Source organism: Rhineura floridana, chromosome 6, assembly GCF_030035675.1.
Source record: "Rhineura floridana isolate rRhiFlo1 chromosome 6, rRhiFlo1.hap2, whole genome shotgun sequence".
Taxonomy (NCBI): Eukaryota; Metazoa; Chordata; class Lepidosauria; order Squamata; family Rhineuridae; genus Rhineura; species Rhineura floridana.
The window spans coordinates 73,611,584-73,636,708 of NC_084485.1; the positions used below are offsets into that span (position 1 = coordinate 73,611,584).

Consider the following 25,125-nt stretch of genomic DNA (forward strand, 5'->3'; position numbering starts at 1 on the left):
GGCTTTGAAATTAAAAAAATAAATTTGACACAGATTTCTAGGATGAATAATGAGATAAATATAATTTTCTATTCTCTGTAGAAACAGTAGTAACGTAGGAAAGAGGCAAAGAACACCACCAACAAACATATAAAAACATAATACTTCATCTTTGGAGATGGCAGGTGTTGCCACCATTCACCATATGCTCAGAGGCACGTTACCAAATTCTTCCAAGCTACACAGGAAGTGGATTGGACTGTGAAAGACCAACCCAAATGGTGTTTGCATTTTGACCAATTTGTAGGGCAGTACAATATCTCAGAGAGGAGGTCAGGTCTCCTGTTCTCCTGGTGCATTCACTATAGCTGCCCAATTTCCCTGCTTTTAAAATTTTGATAGAAATATCTGTGGGCTATAGGTAAGTTCTTAAACCACAAGGTTTTTTTTTTGCCTATTAGTGAATATATAGAATAGCTAAGAATCACAAGGTTCTTTGAGATGAGTCATCCTTCTCTTCTCTTCTGATAGGTCAGTGCCTTCTCTGATGATCCCCTTATGTCAGGGATAAGGACTCCGTGTCACATCAGCCGTAGTCAGATGACCAATAGCCAGGGAAGCTGGGAGTTGTGGTCCAGCAGCATCTGGGGGGCTGTCAATTTCTCATCTCTGCTTTAGGCTTTCAATTTCAGAATGTTCCATATTTTTAAATCCTTCTATCCTTTCTGAATCCCATGGCTTTATGAACATACCCAGGCATGCATGAGCACACTGTCCTCCTCTGCTCACTGCTGGTGAGGGGGTAGTATTTAAGAAGATGTGTTGGTGTTGTTTGGGTGGCACCATACCACATGGGACCCTCTTTTAACTCCAATTAACAGTACATTAATAGGTATCTTTTGCCACATGATTAACATGTTTCAAGTCCCATTAAGAATGGTTATGACAGGAAGAGGCAGGCAGCTGTTGTGCGTAATTATTATATAGTTGAATGATCCTGTAATACAGGGTTGGCTGGAGAAGGCGTGGGTGGAACATTGGAATGCGAGAAAAACGGAAGGTGTGTCTGCCGGTGGCAAGGACTTGATAGAGCACATCCTGGAACTGATGAATCCTGTTCAGACCGTCCTTTGACATAGCTGATAGTGCCTGAGAACAACCAATGGTGAGATGAGTGGTGCCAGAGGCTGAATAATATTTGCATATGCTGCAACTCAGGACCTGACTGTGGGGTACAAGTTTCTTTTTTTTTTTTTTTTTTTTTTTTTTTTCAATAATTTTTATTCAGATTTTCATAAAACATACAAGACAAAATCATAAAACATTCAAAGACAAAAAACAAAATCAAAAATAGTTAAACAAAAAGAAAAAAAGAAAAAAAAAAACAAAAAAATAAAAAAATAAAAAATAAAGAGTAAAATATTGACTTCCCATTTGTCAAAGATCAAATCAGTTATAAGTCTATAATATATAACAATCCTGTCTCTTAAGTCATATTATAAAATCACTTTCCTCCAGTAGTTATCTTACTTAATCATCAAATCTCATAAACATTACTTTATTCTTTCCACAAAAAGTCAAAGAGAGGTTTCAATTCTTTAAGAAATATATCTATCAATTTTTTTTTCCAGATAAGCATATCGATTAATCCATCTCATTACTAATTATGATAATCTTATTGTCATAACCATAGTCAAAATAAACATTTCAATTAATCCATCACATCAGAATCTGTTAGGTTCAATAATTTCAGTAGCCATTGTTCTATTATCTCTATTAGTTCCATTTTCCATCTTCCATCTTCAGTAGTCTTGTTAAGTCCAGTAATTTCAATATCCAATCTTCCATTATCAGTATTCCATAATAATCTTGCTGTCAAAGCCATAGTCATATAGTAAGAGTCTGATGGGGATTACCTCTATCCCAAATATTTTCTTGCCATCCATTCTGAATAGGTTGCTGAAATACTGCTGTAAAGTCATATCTCTGTTCTTTTTTTCAAAATACACTGGGTCATCTCTTAAAAGTTTTTCCATTGTCACATGGCTGCAGTTAATTCCATAGATTTTCTCTATATTGGGCTCCATCACATCATTCCAGTCCAGAAGATTATCCATGCCATTGATAACTTTATCTCTAGAATCTTCATTCATTTCTTCAGAGATAACATTGAGTTCCAAACAATAGATTTTATTTCTAAAGTCCATAGACTCCAAATCTTGTTCCTGTTCCACGTTGGTTCCAATCTCCGGGATCTCCTCTCTCACAGGGACCCCTATTCCAGTCTCCAGGGTCACCTCTCTCACAGGGACCCCTGTTCCAATCTCCGGGGTCTCCTCTCTCACAGGGACCCCTTCTAGGGTCACCTCTCTCACAGGGACCCTTATATCTTTAATCTCCTGCTTCATTTTACTCAATTCAATTTTCATTATCTCAATCTCATCCATTATTTTCTGAAACATAGTTATTTCCAGATTTTCAGCCACTTTCTTAATTGCCATTTTAAAAGAAAAATATAGGAAAACCACTTCTTATTTCAGCAACAACTGGGTTAATACTCCAAACTTGGTGACATCACAGTATAAACAGAGCAGACAGCCTTATCTCTCCAATAGTTAAGTAAACAAAATGCAGTTCCCAGGATCGAAACAATTAATGGCAATCGTCAAGAAACAGATTCGTCAAAATAAAATAGACCAAAAAGAGAGTAGTCTCAAAACAGTATAATATTTTTCAAAATAAAAATCTGGAATAGAAATCCCTCTTCTGTGTATATCTTTAGAATGCAAATCCAGGACAGCTTTTTGCAACAAAAACAGAGATAAGCTATTAATTAGTGCGTAGCAGAGAGAAGTTATGGCTCCCCAGTGAGATGTCAAAAACTGATCAATCTGGCAAATCTCTTTTAAACAGCAACAATTTAAGTCAAGTAAAAGAAAAATATAGAAAGAAGGGTGCTTGCCTGTTAGTGCGTTCTCTCTTAGAAGATAAGGTGAACGTTCGCTTTATCAGATAGAGCTTGCTGTTAAAAATCCGTCCCACCTTCGTCGGCTGGACCTCGTCCCATAAATTAATGAGATCTGGTCGTCCCAACAAAAATAGGCTTTGAGGTTAATCTCTTCGTTTCTCCCTACCCGGGAGAAGTTTAATCAGTCAAAAAAAAAAGAAAAAACTGACTGATATATCTGAATAAGCTTCTTTTGAGGCAGGAGCCCGTCTCAAAAGCAGGCACAGGCTAAGTCACCCTTCCCGGAAGTCGTGGGGTACAAGTTTCAAAGAAAGTGTGTTATGTGGTGTCACTTGCTAGCTACAGACAGCTCTTGTACTGTGCATGTGAAGGAAGCAGTGCATAGGTGAGGGTTGGTGCGGTAGAATTTAGGATGAACTACGTCTTCTCATATCTTGTAGAGGACCTTGTTCATTCCAGGCGTTTGTGATGGAAGTGCTTTAATTATCTGTAGCTGAACCAGGAAGTTTGCCAGCCAATGCAGTGAGAATTAGCCTCTCACTACTCAGCTTTCTTAATTTCATGGGAGATTTGAAAACCTGTGATAGTCCATCTCTGGGTGAATGGCAGAAACTATCAGTTTGCAAAGTAGTCATTTGTTTATTTTAAAGTAGCTTATTCAAAGTAGCTTACTAAGACAGCATGAAAACAGTCCAAATTGCTAAAATCAATTTTATACAATAAAACTAAGAGCAGGATAACACAATTAATCCACACTAAAAGCTTGGTGAAATAAAAAGATCTTAGCAGCTCACCTGAAGCTTAAGAGAGCGGGAGCTAACTGAACCTCTCTGGGGAGGGAGTTCCACAAGCTGGGCACTGCACCTGAGAAGGCCCTGTCTTGAATTCTAACCAATCTTGCTCTGAAAGTAGTAGGATGCAAGGCCTCAGATGCTGAATGCAGTGGGTGGGCAGGAGCTTACGGGAGGAGGAGATACTTCAAATATCCTTCATGTAGAGTTTTGTAGATAAGAACCATGAATTTTGAATTTTGCCCAGAAATAAACTAAAAGCCAATGCAAGTTCAATTCAGAGTGCTGGTTTTAACCTATAAAGCCTTACACGGCTTTGGACCACAATACCTGATGGAATGCCTCTGCCGACACGAACCCACCCGTACACTACGCTCAACATCAAAGGCCCTCCTCCAGGTGCCTACTCCAAGCTGGGAGTCTGGCAACAAGGGAGAGGGCCTTCTCAGTGGTGGCCCCCAAATTATGGAATGAATTGATTTACGAGGTGCGCCTGGCGCCAACACTGTTATCTTCTCGACGCCAGGTCAAGACTTTCCTCTTCTCCCAGGCATTTTAGCATGTGTTTTAATTTGTTTTTTTTAAAGGTGTTTTTAAATTTGTATATTTGTTTTTAATGTTTTTAATTGTTGTAAACCGCCGAGAGAGCTTCAGCTATGGGGTGGTATACAAATGCAATAAATAATAATAATAATAAATAATGCAGATGAAGCAATGCTGATGGGTGATATCATCAGCAAAGCAGGCTCCAGAAATATGTTTCACCACTGCATTTTATTTATTTTTATTTAGTTATTATTACATTTATATGCCAACTTTCCTCCAAAGATGTGGTGATATACAGACAGTGCAGACATGGTTCTCTCCCTCCCGATCTTCACAACAACCCTGTGAAGTAAGGTTAGACTGAGAGACAGTGACTGGTCTAAGGTTACCAGTGAGCTTCATGGCTGAGCAGGGATTTGAACCCTGGCCTCTCAGGCCCCAGTCTGACACTCTAACCACTACACCACACTGGCTCCAGCTCAGAGCTTGGAAAAGTTACTTTTTTGAACTACAACTCCCATCAGCCCCAGCCAGCATGGCCACTGGATTGGGCTGATGGGAGTTGTAGTTCAAAAAAGTAACTTTTCCAAGCTCTGCCCAGCTGAAGTTTCTGAACACGTTTCAGAGGGTTTTTCATAGGTTGTCCACTCTGGATGTGACCAGGGCATGTGTGACAGTGGCCCGATCTGCCTTAAACAGAAAAGGTTGTAGCTGGTGCATCAGCCCAATCTGTGCAAAAACACGCCAAGCCACTGCCAAAATATGAATATTAAGGTGCAACATCAGGTTCAGAAGCACTCCCAAATTGCAAACCTGTCCTTGTAGGAGGAGTCTAACCTCATACAGAATAGCTTGAGCTCCTGGTTCAGCTCTCCTACTGACAGCACCTCTTTCTTTTCTGAATTAACCTCAGTTTATTAGCCTACATCCAATCAATCATAGCATTCAGTATGAATTTCTTAAAATAGAGAAAACATGATGCCTCACAATTCTGGCAAGCAAGGATGGGATTAGCATGCCCAAGGAAAACACATAGAAAGTTTGGGTGTTTAGAGGGTAAAAGAGGATAATATGCCCTTCTGAGGTCAGAGCTGGGGCAGGGCATTTGTGTTCCTACTGTGAAAATGTGAAACAGCAATTTAAGGTGGAAAGTTGCATAAGAAAGGGGAATTTCCATCTCCTGGGTAGGGCTGCCAGGCTCAGGGCCTGAGAATGATTCTGTATCTTGAAGAGAAGAGAAAATTCAGCCAAGTGCAGGTTTACTCGCAACACTGTAATGGGGAAAACCACAAGGTGAAATTCTCCCTTCCCCTGCACAACTTTTAAAGATACAGAAGACCTCTTGGAGGCTGGGCCTGGCAAGAGCTGTTGCCTGCCTGGAATGTGTTCTTGAACTGTGATAATATATCTCATTTGCCTGGTGGATGATGGAGGTGTGTGTTTTAGGGTTGCCAGGTCAAAAGCATTCCAAACCCTGAGATTTCAGGGATGGGCCCTAGTGATGTCATGGGGCGGACCTTAGTGATGTCATGGGGCAGGCCTGAGTGATATCATGAAGCATAATACATTAAGCATCATACATTAAGCATTAACCACAGTCGCTTGGAGCATACAATTCAAACAAAAACATTTCTCTGATTGGAAATTAAGATAGAAATCTTTGCTAAAAGATGGAGCCTGGGTAGGGAACATTTAATCTAGCCATCTTGCTTCTGGCAAGAAAGGTTTAAGTGCCATCAAGCCAGGGCAGTCACTAGAAGGGGACTGTAGGCAGAAGAGCCTAGTGTTGTGAAGATGTTAGATGGGAGCACTCAAGAATAAAGAAGAATGCCGCTGAAGGCTGCAATTCTAAACACACTTACTAAGGGACTAAGCCCCATAGAACTCAATAGGACTCACTTCTGAGTAGATATGGTTTGGATTGTGCTGTTGGTAAAGCTTGACTAGGGGTCCTCTGCAAAGTTATTCACATTCAAGCAGGGTTGGCAATCCCCTGCCTCGAATGCCCTGCCCCTACCTTTTAACATGGCTGCTCCAAACCTCTTTACAGATTTGATCCTTCACTTCAGAAAGAGGGTTGAGAAATGAGTAAGAGTAAGAAGATTCTCTACCCTTTTCTGTCTACTTTGTGGGCTGCTATAAACTCACTTTGGCCACATTCACACTGTACATTTATTCCACGATTATTCCACTTTAAGCAGCCATGACTTTCCCTAAAGAATCCTGGGAGTGTAGTCTGTTTAGGGTGCTGAGAGTTATTAGGAGACCCCTGTTCTCCTCAGAGAGCTATAATTCTCAGAGTGGTTTAACAGCCAGTCCCTTTTCCTACTGAACTCTAGGAACTGTAGCTCTATGAGGAAAATAGGAACTCTCAGCACCCTTCACAAACTATACTTCCCAGGATTCTTTGGGGGAAAACCATGACTGTCTAAAGTGGAATAATAGTGGAATAAATGTACAATGTGAATGTGGCCTTTGACAGCCAACCCAATTCCAGTGAGTAGTAACTGACAGAAAGAAAACATACATGGTTTGGTCTACCTTCACAGGCAGCAGCTTGGGAAAAACAACAATTGCAGCCACTCTTTCCAGTATGTGAATTCTCTTTTACCACTTTTTATAAGGTGCATAATCAGTGGGTTTAAGGGGGTTGAGCTGAGCACATGGAACCACTGTTGCTGCTTTTATGAATGTAAGGGAGTGAGGTCAAAGGTAAATGAGATGCAAATAGAAAAAGACAGCGATAATTTCCAAAATGCAATACCATACTAACCACAACAGAATTCCTATGAGTAAGGCAGAAAATTCAGCATCTTACAACCAGTCAGGATTCCTAACCAAAAACCAAAACTAAAAAAATCCCGGCAGCCAGTCAGCCAAGGTCACAGAAATCCCCATGCATCACAACCTGACCCGGGGGCTGCAGTTAGTGCAGAATGCTGTGGCATGATTGCTGACATGAGTGAGACCCTATCAGCACATAATACCTCTGTTCTGAAATCTGCACTGGTTGCTCATTTGCTACTAGGCCAGGTTCAAGGTTCATGGCTTGCCATGTTATGGGTGCCACATAGTACTTGCTCTGCTCTTGTAAGAAACCAGTCCTTTAGTGTGGTAGCACCCACATTTTGGAACTCCCTGCCTATTGACATTAGGCAGATGCCTTCATTGTACTCTTTTGGGCACCTGCTGAAAACATTTTTTGTTTAGGCAAGCCTATCCAGGCATGTAGACTCTGTTATATTTTTCTCTGTTTTTAACTTATTGTTGGTTTTATTATTTTGAATATTTTTAAATACCTGTCTTTGACTCTTTTTGCCAATAATTTTATTGTTTTAATTCCTTCTGTAAACCGCTTTGAGATATTTTTTTTACAATAAAGTGGTACATAAATGTTATAAATAAAATACATAAATAAATTTTGGAGTCACTGTGGCCCTTGGATCTCTTTCCACTTTTAGGAACAAAGGGAACTGCCTTATACCGTCTCAGGCCATGTGGTACCATCTAGCTCAGTTCTGATAAAACAGACTAGCATTGGCTCTCCAGGATTTCAGGCATTAGTCTTTTCCATAAATTGAACTTTGGACCTTTGTATGCAAAGCATATGCACTACCAGTGAACTATAGCCATTCCCCTGTTTTAAAAAAGTATATTTTAAAATTGTTCTTTTCAATTCACTAATGAATGCATATCATACCTAGGGCAGATCCACACCATTCATTTAAAGCACATTCAACACACATTTGAAGCACATGAATCACACCACACAATAGTGGGGACTGTAGTTTGTTAAGGGTGGTGGGAAGTATAACTGTGAGGGGGAAACTACACTTCCCAGGATTCTTTAGGGGAAGTCATGCGCGTTAAATGCAAGTCGGATGTGCTTTAAATGTATTGTGTGGATCTACTTAATAAACTTTGCTTGCATGTAAAGCGTTTTAATTAATTTTTAAAATGGAAATGAGCTATAAAGTTTACTGGGTAACCCTGTGCTACTCACCATCTCTCAGCCTAATTGGCCCCTCAGGATGAAAACAACAGAGGGGAACCATGATTACCCCAAGAAAGGGCATACTTAAAATGTAGAGGAAGTAATAATGTACAACCATAGTGTGAAATCAGATACTAATCGAGACATAGTGTGAAGAAATATTTATATAAGCATGACTGTCAAAGATGTTTATTATTTACACAACCTGTGAAGATATTTATAGTGCAATCCTATGTTTGTTTATTCAGAAGCAAGTCCCAATATGGGGCTTACTCAATGGGAACTCAATGGGGCTTACTCAAACAGGGAACCATGCACAGAACTGCAACCTCAAGTGATAAGGAACTTCATTCACCCAACCCAAAATTCAGAATCATGCCACTTTAAGCTGTTTTGCAGCTGTTTATACTTGTTTTTAGGGTTACTGGATTACAAAGGGATTAATTTCTTGTTGTGAGCTGCCTTGGTTTCCAATCACCAACCATACCTTACAGGGCTGTTGGGAAGACTCCATATGCACACACTGGAGATATAAAAATACATACACCCCTTATAATAGTTTATTGTCAAAATTAGTTGGTCATTGCAGAACATTTTTAAAAAAAATAAAATAAAATCAGTATTAGTTTCCCACATAATAAAAGCAGTGATACCTATGTAAGCCCTGCCTAATTACTTTAAAATAGGATTGGAGGGGGAAAGATTTACAACACAAACACAATTCTTTGCTATGTTTGCTCAAAAGTCCCATTAATTTACAGCACAATTCAATGGGATTTACTCTGGATATGTGGGATTAGCATTGCAGCTTTACTCCTGGAAAAGCAAGTTTTAGATTAAAGCTTCATATTGGGAAGGTTCTCAAAACACTGCCCTCTTCAACAACCCAGGAAAATTGACTCCTGTACACAAGAGAGAAAAAGACTCTTGGTATTGCTGAAAGCTATATACTTCCTCAATTTATGAAATTTCCAGATAAGCAGGAAAAAACAACAGTTTTCTGGTGTTCCAATGGGGTCTAGCTACTGCCTGGAGGTCCTTGTCAATCACAACCCTGACTTCACTTATTGACTACAGACTGAAAGGGCTGGGTTAGAGCAGCCAGCTACAAGCTCCTTTTAACAGAAGAGAGAGAGAGAGAGAGAGTGGCTGACGTTTTGGTGTATATTTTGTGAATAGGGTTGCCAGGTCAGAAGCATCCCAAACCCTGAGATTTCATCAACGGGCCCTAGTGATATCTTCTGAACCAGACCACCTAGAAACTTAAAAATTTTTTTACAAAATGAAAGCTGAGAGTCTAGAGATTAGGGTGACTCACCCAGAGACCCGAAGAGGACCCCAAAAATCCAGAGTCTCTGGGTGAGAACCAGAGACTTGGCAACCCTAGTGTGTTTGTGTGCAGACCTAGAAAACGTCTGTTTTTTGCATGGCTTGAATGTTGTTGCCTGCAATGTAAAAGAGTCATATCCGTTGCTCCACCCATTTTCTACCTTGACCACCAGCCACCACTGGTATGTGTCTTCCAGAATGTTGTCCAGGAGGAAATGCTCCACTCAGGCTGAAAAAGGCTCTCTCCCCCGGTCTACAAGGTTACTGAAAACATGGGCATGGCATTAGTTACTTTTGTGGCTTTTGCATTTGTTTCACTGATGGGAGAGGGCTACTGCACACACAGCCTGCTTCTGGGCTTCCCACAAGCATCTGGTTGGCCACCGTGAGAACAGAATGCTGGACTAATTGGGCCTTGGTCTGATCCAGTGGGGCTCTTCTTTTGACAACCTCCAGCAAAGCTTTTTGGCTCTGTGAAGGTAACCACTTCATGTTTGGGTGGTCAATGACTAGAGGGTTTTTCTTCTTTTCCTTTCGTGCAGCAAACCAAGTGAAACTGTTGTGGTTTTCTAACATGATTTCTTACATTTTATTTACCCCTCCTGTCTCAGTGCATGTCTTTTCTCAGTGTGAGAGAGTTCACTGGATACTCCTTGCAAGAGGCAGAGGTCCTTAAAAAGACCATCAATCCAGACTCCCAACAGCGGCATAATTTTCAGGAACTGAAATTCTGCAGAGAATACTAGATTTTAAAGCAAATTGATAACCCTGTAAATCTGCAGCTGCCAGTAGACGCAAATGATAGAATCCTACACTGTGTCTTTTTTGTTCCAGATCGTGAGCGGATTGGCCAGGATTCTGTCTATGAGCAGGAGGGAAAGGTGCAGTTTGTCATCGATGCCGTCTATGCCATGGGTCACGCACTGCATAACATGCACAAGAACTTGTGCCCTGGGAAGATCGGCCTCTGCCCCAAGATGGACCCAGTAGATGGTGCAGAGTTGCTCAAGTACATCCGTAGCGTCAATTTCTCAGGTCTGTCCATCTGGGTGGAATCACCCTCAAGACTAGACTGCAATTACTTTGGGGACTCATTATGATGTCCCCTGCCTGGTTTAATATAAAAAAATTGACTGAATGTTTAAATGCTTGCAACTTTTTGTATGGCTTTGCATCCTCCATCCACAGATTTAGTGCAAGATGTCTCCCTCCTAATACTCTGAAAGTACATCGTGAGATGCAGCAACAAGCTCATCAGGCACAAATGGTGTGGGGTGTTTTCTCTGGAATTGCCACTCTCTTTCCAAGCACTTTTTATGGAGCATCTAATTAATGCTATCATTGAACACTATTTCCCCCCTGCTTTTGTTGGGAAGCCCACAAAATCCATTTTGTGTGTGTGTGTGTGCGCGTGCGCATGTGTGTGTGTGTGGATAGCAGCGCAGTTGGTTTGCAGGTATAGATCACCTTTGTGCTGTCCATATGTTTGAAGAGACAACACTTCATGTATGCAGTGACATTATGGGCAGTTGAACCATATTACCATTCCTCTTCATTTTGCAAACCTTTTGAGCAATGTCTTTTAGCAATGTCTTTATTTTAATTGATTTTTAAATTTGCACTAAACAATGCAAAAGCTATTAAACAAAGAAGTATTTTAAGCAAATTTTAAAACTGATTTAAAAAAAAATGTCCTCCCTGCCCTTAGGGGTATATTATGCCTATTAGCATGCATGGGACGTAGTGGGATGTGCACTCACAAAAAGCACTATACTCACCAATATGTGGGAAGTCATCCGCAAAGAATTTACAGAACAATAGGCTAAAAGCTCAGAGTAATGTCATTCCTGATGAAGCCTGTTTGACTGCCCCAGCTGAATGTCACTAAGCCACCTGTCCTTTCCTGAAGCCTCACTAGGAAACCTGTGTTCTCTCTGTCTTGATGCCTGCCTGAAGACCAAACTATTATCTCTGGTCCTGATCCTTTATTAAATACATAATAGGCAGATGAGGAGTTTCCTATTACTGTGTCTCTGTATCTGGAAATGCTGTAGCAAATTCCAGTCTGCCAAACCACTGTCAAAGGCACAGGACCTCTCAAAAGGTGGAGAAAAATCAGGCAACTCTATCTGGCAGAGGACCAGCCTTGGGTTGCTCTGGATGAAATCTGTAAGATGGGAGTATTTCTTCTCTGCTCTAGAGTAGTTATGACACATGAAAGGGATGACACATGAAATAAGAAATGAATTAATATGTCAATTTATTTGTTTTCTCTCAGTTTCTCATTTTTCCAGTATCAAGTTCAGTTTTGCACAATTCAAATTCAGTATGAAGTTTTTAAAAAGTCACCATGAAAATTTGGCAGCATTTTAGTGCACATTTCTCCTGATAACACACATTTTTCCATGCAATTTTGCCTAATATGTTTTCGCAAGCAATTTCCCCATATGTAATGTATTTTTGTATATTATTTTCATTAACATATGCATTTTATGTACACTTATGCATTTTGTACTCATTATTTGGTTGGAAAACTGCATCAAGAAAATGGAAAAAGTGTGAGTTTTGATGGATAGGTGCACTTCAGTTTGCGTATTGTTTCGGGAAGTGTGAATGAGTTAGGTTGGCATTAAAATGGAATCTGAACTGAATTTCTCCCCCATCTGTAACTTTAAGTGGGGTTATTTATGGAGCACTTCATGTATCACAGGAAATATGAGATTCTCTTTGTCCATTGCATATGTTTCTGAAGGGAGTGCCATAATGCATGGGGGAAAATGTTTACCTGAAAATCTATGATAAATAAAAACTTAGGGACCATGACTGGCCAAAGCTCCAAGGCTCATTTTTACTCAATATTTTCAGAAATCTGTTTGTCTTCATACATATAGTGTCAGTTGCAAGAACACGGGTGGGGAAAAACCTTTCCCATTATGCATTAACGTGGCTCACGTGACTGAAAGAAACTTCCTTGAATGTCGGAAGGCAGAGCTGGGGTCCCAATCCCGGGGAGCTGGATCCCGGAGAGTTGGGAGAAGAGTATTCGGATGGATGGCAGAGGGAAGGGGGAGGAACTTCCCCCCTTTGGAGTGAAGACGAAACAGAGGAACTGCCAGTGATAAGGTCGCTTAGCAACGGGGAGCCTGAGCCCTCCCTGGACATTCTCACGCCTCCCCCTCTTTCAGGCTCAGAGCAAGAGGGGGAAGAGGGAGGGCTGCTCACAGCCGAAAAGCGGGGAGGCAGTTTACCATCAGCTCCTCCCCTATCCCCCATCCTGGAATCGGAAACTTCAGAAGAGGAGGGGGTGATGCTTCCCCCCTCACCGTGCACACGCAGACAGCTGAAAAGACAGGAGAGAAGGGGGGAAGGCGGGCAGTACCTGAGGGGCAGTTAAGGAGGAGTGAAAGATTGCACACCCGTTTGGCCCCTTCTTAAAGAACAGGCGGGAAGAAGTCCCTTGCTCTGTCAACTTTCTCCCAATGCCGCAGGACCTGTATCCCTGTATTGATTCATGAGAAAACACAGTCTTTGTTTGGACATTACCCTAATAAAACACGAATTAACTACAATCGTTGGTCTGGTTCCTGAGTCACATCCTGGGCCTGACAGCTTGACAGAGCCACCTAAATCACCCTCAACGCTCTCTTCACTTGACTGGGACAAGATGTCAAAGGGAGCAGCGGGGGGGACGAACCCCACTTCTGAGACGGAAGAAGTGGAACTCCTGAGGACTAAGGTAGCTGATTTGCAGATGGATGTTCAAGCCCTGCTAGCAGCAGTCAAGGCGTTGAAGACGGATAATCAAACCTTGAAGGCCACGATAGACCAGATGCGAACAGCCCCTCCAGCTGCCGTAGTAAAGGTTCCCATTGGATTGCCCCCAAAATACGCAGGACAAAGTGATCAGTTGGCAACCTTCGTGGCTCAATGTGAGTTATATCTGGATGTCAGGCACATGGAATTTCCAGACGATGGGGCTAAAGTAGCTTTCGTGATTAGCCTCCTGGAGGGAGAAGCTGCAAAATGGGTGACTCCGTATCTCGTGAGAAAGGATACTGTCTTAGAAAGGTACAGAGGATTTATAGAGGAGATGACTGAGATGTTTCAAGACCCACAAAGGGCTGAAACAGTAGCGCGGCAACTAGGCGCTCTGAAGCAAGCTAAAGGGACTGTTTCCGAGTACACTAACGCTTTTAAAATTCTGTCCCAGGAAACTGGTTACAATGACGCTGCCCTGATGTTTATGTACCGGAGTGGATTAAATGCTGAAATCCTGGATGAGTTGGCCAGGACCTCCCCCCCCCGCTGACCTACCAGGGCTCATCCGGCTATGCCTACAGATAGATCACCAGATGGAAGGAAGGCACCTGGAAAGGAAGCAGGAGGTCCCGAGATACTCAGCCTCGGCATCCCGCAACAAGACCCTTCCCACTACAGGGATGGCAGGTAATGCAACTGAGGGACAGGGAGGGGCTAGGCCAAGACTGTCAGAAGAAGAAAAGGAAAGACGCCGCCGGGAACGTTTATGCTTTTATTGTTCAAAGCCGGGCCATGTGGCCAGAGACTGTGGACTGAAAGGGGGGAAAGCCGAGCCGTCGGGAAACTAGAACACCCAGTCCATGTGCAGGCCGGTGGACTGGGGGCAGCATTGTATAAAGGCCCCCCAACGATCCAACCTCCCTCAAAGGGGGTGTTGGTCTTGCCTATTCAGATTACAACTTCCAGAGGAGTGGTGTTTAATTCCACTGCCTTAATTGACAGTGGAGCCTCCACAAATTTTATTGATGCAAAGTTAGTCAAGCGTCATGGAATTTCCCAGTGGAAACTGGACGCTCCCCTAGCTGTGGAGACTATCGATGGGAGACCCCTGAAGTCAGGAGGGGTGACACAAGCCACGGAGGAAGTGAAACTTCAAATCCCTGGGCACGAAGAGTTCATTTCGCTATACGTGTCAGATCTCTCGAACTTTGAGGTGATTCTGGGAATGCCCTGGCTAGCAAAGCATGAACCCAAAATAAGTTGGAAGGAGGCGGTGGTGTGGTTCACCTCACAGTATTGCCAGGAGAACTGTCAACCTGAAGGAATCAAGAACACCTTAGCAGGGGCAGTGCAAGAGATCGAGCAAGTGACCCTGCTGCCAAAGTATGAAGAATTCAAAGATGTGTTTGATGAAAAAGAGGCAGAGACTTTACCCCCCCCACCGCCCTTACGACTGTGCGATTGATCTAGTGCCAGGAGCCAGCATCCCATCAGGGAGAATCTACTCTCTCACAGAGAATGAGAGGGAGGCCCTGAAGGAATTCCTGGATAAAAACCTGAGGCGAGGATTCATACACCCCTCACAATCCCCTGCTGGAGCGCCACTATTGTTTGTGAAAAAGAAGGGGGGGACTCAGACCCTGTAACGACTATCGCGCATTGAACCAGATCACCATCCCCAACAGCTACCCGCTGCCCCTGATCGCAGAGTTGCTGGACCAACTGCGCTCTGCAAAAATCTTCACGAAGTTGGATTTGAGAGGAGCGTATAATCTGATCAGAATGAAGGAGGGAGATGAATGGAAAACAGGATTCTTGACCGCTTACGGACAGTATGAATACCTGGTCATGCCGTACGGGCTTTGTGGAAGTCCGGGAATTTTTCAAAAATTCATGAACGACGTGTTTAGAGACTTGTTGGACACGTATGTAATCTGTTACTTAGATGATATCCTGGTGTTCTCAAAGCACCAGGAAGACCACGACCAGCATGTGAAGACGGTGTTGAAGAGACTGAGAGAAAATCACCTGTATGCTAAATTAGAGAAATGTGGATTTGACCTCAAGTCTCTAGACTTCCTTGGATATCGAATCTCAGCGGAAGGCGTGGAGATGGACCCAGGGAAAGTAAGCTGCATATTGGACTGGGGCCAACCTGTCACCAAAAAGGATGTACAACGGTTTTTGGGGTTTGCCAATTATTACAGAAAGTTCATTCCAGGGTTTTCCAAATTAACAGCTCCTCTGACTGACTGTAAAAGGGGGAAGAAGAAGTTTCAATGGACAGAGAACGCCACCGAGGCCTTTGAGGAGCTGAAGAGAAGGTTTGCTACTGAGCCCATTCTGCGCTTTGCTGATCCGAACCGCCCTTTCGTAGTGGAAGCAGATGCTTCAGATTTTGCCATCGGGGGGGTCCTGCTACAATTAGACCAAGAAGGGAAGGAGCTGCACCCCTGTGCATACTTCTCTCGGAAGTTAAAGCCTGCAGAGAAGAACTACACAGTTTGGGAGAAGGAGCTGCTGGCCATCAAGGACTCTTTTGAAAACTGGAGACAATACCTAGAGGGGACCTCTCATCGAATTGAAGTGCGCTCCGACCACAAGAATCTTGAAAGCCTCCAAACCGCCAGAAAGCTGAACCAGAGACAGATAAGATGGTCCCAGTTCTTCACTAGGTTTAACTTCCAGATTACTTACCATGCCCAAGCCAAAAACCAGAGAGCGGATGCCTTATCCAGACAGCCACAATACAAAGAAAGTGAATCCGAGGACCAGCCTCAGTACGTAATCCCGCCAGAGAAATTAACGTTGGGAGTATGCCAGCCTTCATGGGAAGAGGAACTCAAAAAGGCACAACAAGAAGATGCAGACATGCTAAAATATCAGCAGGAGACGGGAGAAGGCCAAGACTCAGAAGTAACCTTTCACTGGAGAAATGGACTGTTATGGTTCAAAACCGCCAGATATGTGCCAGAAGGGGAATTAAGGCTCAGAATCCTACGCCAGTGTCATGATTCCATCACAGCGGGACACTTTGGGATTTACAAGACCATTCAGAACGTGGCCAAGGACTTCTGGTGGCCTAAAATGCGTCGGGATATTGAGAGTTATGTAAAGTCCTGCTCTGTCTGTCTGCGGACAAAAACACAAACAGGGACACCAGCAGGACTGTTACAACCGTTGCCTGTCCCACACGAACCCTGGAAGGACCTCTCCATGGATTTTATAACTGATCTACCCAAGTCCCAAGGAATGACAGCCATCTTAGTAGTGGTGGATCTACTTACCAAAATGGCACACTTTCTTCCTTGTGCAGGGGCCTTAGAGGCTAAAGAAACGGCCAAGTTATTCATAAAAGAAGTCTACCGGCTGCATGGATTGCCAAACAGCGTAGTCTCAGACCGAGGAACTCAGTTCACAGCCAAATTTTGGAGAGCAATGTGGAAACAGTTGCAGACGGAATTAAAACTCTCCTCCGCCCATCACCCCCAGACAGATGGGCAGACGGAACGCTTGAACGCCGTTTTGGAAAGATATTTACGAAGTTATGTGTCCTATCAACAGACTGACTGAGTATCATATTTGCATTTTGCAGAGTTCGCCTACAACAATTCTCTGCACTCCAGCACTCAACAAACCCCGTTCTTCGCTAATTATGGATTCCATCCTAAAGTCTTTCCAAGCAGCTCAGAAGGAATGCTGGTACCGGCAGCTGAGAACTTCCTTAAGGAATTGCAAGCGGTGCAACAGACACTGAAACAGCAGTTAAACGAAGCCAAAACGGAGTACAAGCGAGTTGCTGACCTGCACAGGAAGGAGGGCCCCCCCCTTCAACCGGGAGACCAGGTATGGCTGTCCACCCGCTTCCTCCAGATGCCGGGCAAATGTAGAAAATTACAAGACAAGAGGGTGGGTCCTTTCGAAATAGAAACTCAAATCAATCCCGTGGCGTACCGACTGAAGCTGCCTGACACGTTTAAAATACATCCTGTGTTCCATCGATCCCTCTTAACGAAAGCCGCCCCACCCAGTGAGTTACGGCCGGAGGAACCTCCCGGAGCTCCACTCCTGGTAAATGAGCAGCTTGAGTTTGAAGTTGAGGAGATCTTAGATTCCAGGATCAGACGCCACAAGCTGCAGTACTTGATTCACTGGAAAGGCTATGGGGTGGCTGACAGATCATGGGAAGATGCAGCTGATGTGCATGCTCCAGAATTGGTAAAACTTTTCCATCAACGTTTTCCCCACCGTCCCAAGCCAGACAAGGGGAGGGGGGCACAGCCTGGGAGGGGGGATGGTGTCGGAAGGCAGAGCTGGGGTCCCAATCCCGGGGAGCTGGATCCCGGAGAGTTGGGAGAAGAGTATTCAGATGGATGGCAGAGGGAAGGGGGAGGAACTTCCCCCCTTTGGAGTGAAGACGAAACAGAGGAACTGCCAGTGATAAGGTCGCTTAGCAACGGGGAGCCTGAGCCCTCCCTGGACATTCTCACGCCTCCCCCTCTTTCAGGCTCAGAGCAAGAGGGGGAAGAGGGAGGGCTGCTCACAGCCGAAAAGCGGGGAGGCAGTTTACCATCAGCCCCTCCCCTATCCCCCATCCTGGAATCGGAAACTTCAGAAGAGGAGGGGGTGATGCTTCCCCCCTCACCGCGCACACGCAGACAGCTGAAAAGACAGGAGAGAAGGGGGGGAAGGCGGGCAGTACCTGAGGGGCAGTTAAGGAGGAGCGAAAGATTGCGCGCCCGTTTGGCCCCTTCTTAAAGAACAGGCGGGAAGAAGTCCCCTGCTCTGTCAACTTTCTCCCAGTGCCGCAGGACCTGTATCCCTGTATTGATTCATGAGAAAACGCAGTCTTTGTTTGGACATTACCCTAATAAAACACGAATTAACTACAATCGTTGGTCTGGTTCCTGAGTCACATCCTGGGCCTGACATTGAATTTGAGTAGGAATGTTTGATAAGCAACTCCACAGGCAGATCTGAAAACTATGGTCCACAGAAAAGAGCTTGAGGAAACAGAAGGGGAGGACAGCTGCTCTCTCTGAGCTCGGTTCAGTTGACCTGCTTGCCACAAACAACACCTGGAGACACAAAGATCCAGGGAGGCTAAAAGGCAAGCCGAGAGGCAGGATGGCTGGCTTCCCCATCCCTGTTCTGGATGCCTTTGCAGACAGCTCATTACACTTGATGTACACAGTGAGTGATTAGCATTGACATTCCTGTCACTCATGTGCAAAGGGGACAGTCACAGAGGAGCACTGAGGGATGCAACCCATGTGGGAGAGTGAGATGCAGCTCTTAAATATAAGAGCAGTCAGCACCTGATCAGGCATTTGCGCCATCTGCTCAGTACCCAGAAAAAGAGTGGGCAGATGCTGGAGACAGTTTCATTTGCCTACCACCTTAGGTTTTGTTTCTCCTTCTCTCTCTCTCTCTCTTCCCTGTGGCACACATGCCCATGATAGAGTGATACAAACAAAGGTTATTCTATTCTTATGATTGAACTGAATAGATTCAGTGCTTGCTGAAGTAATAGTAAAAACAGAGGCAAAAAGGTCTAGATCAGGGGTGAGTGGGCTTTGTGGCTCTCCAGATGATGTTAGACTCCAGCTCCCATCAGCCCCAGCCAGCATGGTCAATGATCAGGGATTATGAGAGCTGTAGTCCAACAATATCTGGAGGGCCACAAGTTTCCCATTCCTGTGCTGAAAGAAACCAGGATGCAGACACCTCGGCTTCTGTACTTCCCTCTCTCACAGAGGGAAAGCTCTGCCCTACCCACTGTTCATGGATTTGCCAAAGTGGCAAGTTGCAAGCTCTCAAAAGCATCTAAAAATATTTCTACACCATGTCAAACCCCCTCCCCCCTGGGGGGGGAACTGATGAGTTCATGCAATTAAAAATTAGATTCACTAATAGGCAAAAAACCTTGCAGATTAACAACGTACCGATAGCCAACATATATTTCTATCAAACTTTAAAAAGCAGGGAAATTGGGTAGCTATAGTGAATGCACCAGGGGAGCAGGAGACCTGACCTCCTCTTGAGATATTGTACAGCCCTACAAATTGGTCAAAATGCAAACACAATTTGGGTTGGTCTTTCACAGTCCAATCCACTTGCTGTGTAGCTTGGAAGATTTTGGTAACATGTGCCTCTGAGCATATGGTGAGTGGTGGCAACACCTGCATCTCCAAAGGTGGAGAATTACATTGTTATAGGTTTGTTGGTGTTCTTCTTACTTTGCTTCTTTTCTGTATTACTACTGTTTCTACAGAGAATCTAACCTAGAAAATTATATTTCTTTCATTATTCATCGTAGAAATCTGTGTCAATTTATTTTTATTAATTTCAAAGCCTTTTTATTGGTTGATGTCATATGATGGTGAAGATAGCCTTTTTGTTGCAAACTGGGGGTTATGCTCTATTTCTATTTGGGGTGCATTAACAATTGAATCTGAAACTGCAGTTTGATGTAGGGTAGGTTTGATCATTTGCATGTTTATTGAGTTCAGTGTAATTTACTCTCATGCAATCATGCTTAGGATAGGTAAAACTGACTATGGGGAGGGAAGCCTGGAGTGGGCAGGGGAGGAGGAAGAAAGAAGTGGGGAGGAGACGAAGAAGGGGGGAGGAGGAAGGGAGAGGAGAGGGGAAGGAGGGGAAGGCAGGTCTGATCATTTGCATGCTTATTGAGGGGAGGGGAGGGGGAAGGGAGGAGGGAGAAGGAGGGGAGGGGAGGGGAGGGGGAGGGGGAGGGAGGGGAGGGGAGGGGGAGGGGGAGGGAGGGGAGGGGAGGGGAGGGGAGGGAGGGATGAAGGAAGGGAGAGGGAAGGGGCAAGAGGGAGGGGATAGGAGGGATGAGGAGGGGATGGCAAGTTTGATCATTTGCATGCTTTTTGACTTCAGTGGATTTACTCCTGTGCAATCATGCTAGGATAGGTGAAACTGACCTGGGGGAGAGGAGGGGGGAGGGGAGGAGATTGGGTGGGTGAACACTGGGCAGAGGGGAAGTCCCTTTCCTTTCCAAAAGGAAAACATTGTGAACAGTATCATTCTTTTTCAGGGTTTCCCCCACCTTTTTATTCTACAGCAGGCACATGTAGCCTCCCACCCAAATTTAAACCAAAGCTGTCCCTGGCCACATCCACACCAGGCCTTTATTGCACTTTAGACAGTCATGGCTTCTCCCAAAGAATCTTGGGAAGTATAGTTAGTGAAGTGTGCTGAGAGTTGCTAGGAGATGCCCTGTTCTCCTCACAGAGCTTCAATCAGAGCGGCTGACTGTTAAACCAGTCTGGCCACTGGAGCTGTCAATGGAATAGGAGTCTCCTCTGGCTTTTAGAATGCTGACTGTTGATTCTTACTGAGCATGCCTGACATTATCATTGAGTTCAAGCCAATATTTCTTAAATTAATTAAAAATCAGCCAGGCATTTTTTTTAACTCTTAAACTGCAGAAGATGAAGGTCAGAGTATGGGGCAAGGTCAGTAATAGGATTACAGGTACTCTGTGAACATGTCTGATTTTTAATTAATTTCAACAGATTATGAGAACTCTGACAGAAAGAAGTCCAAAAGGGCTCTGGTGTTTTTTCTCTCTCTTTTGAACTCTTGATTCTCTCTGACTGTTTCGTGTATCACCATGAAAATTTAGAGGGTTGTTAAGCAAGCGTTTCTGAGTTTAGGACTATAAGTTTTGTAAGATTTTGTTTTGAAATGAGCTTATGGGAAGCATCAGAAATGCATGGGGGTATTTTCAATTTAACATTGTGGAATGCGAAAATCCATGCTGACTATAGTGGCTGTATAATCACCACAGAGAGATCCTAAAACATGTTCATTTTAAAAGCAAGCCCAATTAGGAGGAGACACCCAGTTGGCTGGCTGCAAATGGATAATCAAACATACTAATGGAGCTTTATGTAATCAGAATATATTTATCTAGAAAAAGATGTGACCAGATGAGAAATACTATGAAATCTTTAATTACAGTGATTTAGCAAGTTGCTTCAAACCAAGACTCTTTGCTGTACCTCTCCCGCCCCACAAAAGCTTTATCTTGAAACAAAAGCAAATGAATTGCTCAAATAAATCCCAATAACATTAGAAAGAAGGAAAATCAAACAAGAAGATAGGGAAGGAATAAATAAGACAGATTGTGAGGAGATTGCAGAGGAAAAATATTGATTTAATAAGGAGGCAGGAGCAGAAAATGTATATTAAAGAGATATAATGTGCGGTGTGTACACAGCCCAGGGCTCTACCTGTGGCTGTGTGCCAACCTCATGGCAGGAATGGTAGAAGGGAGAATCTTGAGCATAAACTGTTGTGCAACCTTTGAACCTCTAGGTCTATTTTCAACAGCAAAGTCTGATCTGCACTGCAGCAGTTGTTGATTTTAATCATCGTCATCATAATCAACCAGCAATGTGATGTCATTTTACAAAATATAAAAAGACAGCCCTCTGCACAAAGCAGCTTTCAATCTAAAATTTGATATTGGGGGAAACTATGGAGGAAAGGGAGAAAAATGGAGGCAGGTTACCTCCAAATTGATTACCTCCATACTGTAAAAACCTTCATTTTGTAATTCTTGCCCATCAAACCTTTATTAAAGGGATAGCTTCAGGGGCCAGTTCAAAATCCTCTGCACAGGTCTGCATAAGTTGTATCTTCCAGACTGAATGCCTCCCCCCACAGCATGGACTAATGCTTACTATAGATGCTTGAGAACTCCCCTAGTTATGTACTCATTCAAAGGCATGCAGCAGCAATAGAAGATTTAACAACCAAGAGTCTTGTGGCACTTTAAAGACCAACACATTTATAAAGTTGTTGTTTCTTCTGTAACTTCCTAGCCCTGTGGAAATAGGAAATGTAGTCAGTGTACCCCTGATGTGCTGCCATACATGGTTAGTGAAATGTGTTCAGCTTGATGGATAATGCCTAATATACAGTATATGCAGTCAATCGTGTGGTAGTTACAAAAGGACCAAACTAGGCTTGATGGAGCATTCACGTCCATCCAGTTCATATTGACCCTAGTACATTGGGGTCATCCTATAACAATGAGAGGAGCAAACAGGACATGGCTGCTGAACCATGCCTTACCTGCCTACAGTTGATTGCTCCAGCCACTTTTCTTGATCCTCAGCTCTCATACTGGAAGCAAATGAGGCATGGAGAAAACTGGCTCTGAGGGAAGATAGAATCTAAGGTAGCCTTTCCCAACCAGTGTGCATCCAGATGTTGTTGGACCACAACTCCCATCAGCCTCAGCCAGCATTGCCAATGGTCAGGAAAGATGGGAATTGTGGTCCAACAACATCTGGAGGCACACTGTTTGGGAAAGGCTGATCTAAGGTGTTCAGATGCAAAAGAGGGCAGGGCTCATGTACCTTTAACAGTTGTGTAGAAGAGGGAATATCAGCAAGGATAGCATCATGCAAGCTACACTTGCTGAAATTCCTTCATCTACTAAAGGTGCAGGAGCTCTGTCCTCTTTTGCATCTGGACATTCTAGTTTCAGTGCATTTTTAATGTTAGCCTCTCCCCCCCCCGAACAGGGTGACCATGTGAAAAGAGACCTATGTGTCTACCACTATCATTTCAATGTTGGTCTTCCAATTTTGTATTGCACCCCCCCATACCTTTAAAAAGCAGCTCAACAGAAAGAAATGAAGCAAATGAAGCTTACTTATCTCATCACCCTGTGAAAGAAACACACACACCCCTTTTGAACTGGTCTCTGTAGCGGTGCCCTTTAATGGAGGCTTGATCTTCAGAAATTAGCAAATGAAGCTTTTCATGGCAGGGAGATAAACATTTTCACCTGCTAATTGCTGAAGATCAAGTTACTGTTAAAAGCATGCAGCCACAGGTTAGCTGGCCACCCAACATGCTATATAAAGAGCTGGGCCAAAGTATTCATCCGAGCACTTTTTGCCCACATAAAAAACATACACAAAAGGCCTCCCCCTGAAGATTGGATTCATCGGGGGGGGGGTCAAGTTGAAGAATGTTTGTGTTACCTGAAATACCAAGTGGTTTCCCTTGTGTAAAACAGCACAACAACAACTTTCTTGCCACAGCTGCAAAGAGAAGCTGGTTTGATCTGGCCACCTTCTTGGGGACAGAATGCCTCTGGGAATGATGTGGTGGGGTAGCTAAGCCACCACACGAATGAAAAATTGTTGTTTTAAAAGATAAATTGTCACCTGTGATGCCCCCTGTAAATGTTGTACAGTAATTATGGTTAGTGTTGGTTTGTAGGTTTGTAGGTAAATGTGGTAAGTAGAGTGAGTGAGAGGGGGGAGTATATGGGTTGGAATGTTGAAGCTGAGTTGTGATTGGCTGAGCATCTGGGTGGTTGAATGAGAGAATGACAGTTGCGAGTTGGGAGTTGTCGGTTCTGGGGTTTTGAGGGGTGGATTTATGTTTAGGCGGGTAGTGAGGCGGGTTTTAGGACTAAGAGATATAAGAGAAAACTATTCTATGTAACCACATGAATGTTGACTGAACTTAAAGTAATCTTGTTATTCCTTGTGTTAATAAATAAATAGTTTGGTTTAACAATACGCCTGATCCTTGGCTGGGATATTACAGACAGAAGGGGTGGGCAGAGCAAATACCAAAGCTGGGAACAGTATCAATGGTGGCAGTGGTGAAGGGATAGTGTAACAGCAGCAGGTATCCAAAAGCAGCCCAGGGCTGTAATCTTTAAAGGCAGAAAGATACACAGGGGTTGTGGTCTGTAAGTGCACCCAGACACTACGTAACAATTTGTGGAGGAGACTAAAGCACAATCTCAGGGCAGTATTGCATTAGAGTGTCAGGTGGTGGAGCCTAGTAGTGGATCGTGAGGGACCCTGTGCTGGGGGCCAGTGTGAGAGATCCGTTACAAAGACCAGACCCCCCTTGAGTAGGGGTCTGACATCACCCATCTCGGATTTGAGGTGAGATGGAAATTCTTCAAAATTCAACTGCCTCCTGAAAGTCACTAATACCCCTCATTTCACAGGGGACAAATGGTCCTGTAAAAATGGAGGGGGGTATTCAGCCCAGAACTCATATATACTCATAATTCCCCCTGATACCATTCCTGAAGTAAGGCTGGCAAGCTTCACTTAATTTCATTGGCAGTAGTCAACTAAATAATAGTGGTAGAGCAAGAATTAGTGCCAGCCCAACAGTATTTTTCTCCCCCTCTCCTCTCCCCATGTGCCCCCTAAATCTATTCTGGGGATTCCCTTAACCCTCCAGAACAGATCTGGGGGTGGGTGCAGGGCATGTGTGGGGAGAGGAACTAGTGCTAGCATTATTCTTGTGCTAGCATTATTGTTTAGCTGATTAGTGCCCAGTCTGTCAGCCTGCTATAAAAGGGCATTGGAGACAGGACCATAAAAATGGCATGCATAGGGCTTAGGAATACCAAGAACCAAGCTGTTGGGGATTACAAGTAGGGGAGAGTGCTGTTGCACTCATGTTCTGCTTGCAGCCTTTCTATGGGCATCTGGTTGGCCACTATAAGAACAGGATGCTGGACTAGATGGGCCTTTGACCCAATCCAAGAGGACTCTTATAATCTTACTACTCTCCAGTGACTATTGAGATCTGAGAGCTCTCGGACTCAGATGTCAGGACAGGACTACAGAGTGTTTGCCTAGATTTGTGGGGATAGCAACCAGTCTCCTGAGGGTGGAGGAATATTGCAAAGGTGCGTAGAGGGGAAAGGAAGCTCAATAACCACACAGAGGGTG

General features: G+C 43.8%; 1 protein-coding gene across 14 annotated transcripts in view; it reads left to right on the top strand.

Moving 5' to 3' along the window:
• The window catches only part of GRM4 (glutamate metabotropic receptor 4), a 603,968-nt gene that overhangs the window by 520,661 nt on the left and 58,182 nt on the right, over window positions 1–25,125 (top strand). For all 14 annotated transcript variants that reach the window (XM_061632388.1, XM_061632386.1, XM_061632382.1 and 11 more), the window contains one exon: window positions 10,442–10,642. In XM_061632388.1, coding sequence (XP_061488372.1) covers window positions 10,442–10,642 — 201 coding nt within the window. The remainder of the gene's footprint in view (window positions 1–10,441; window positions 10,643–25,125) is intronic.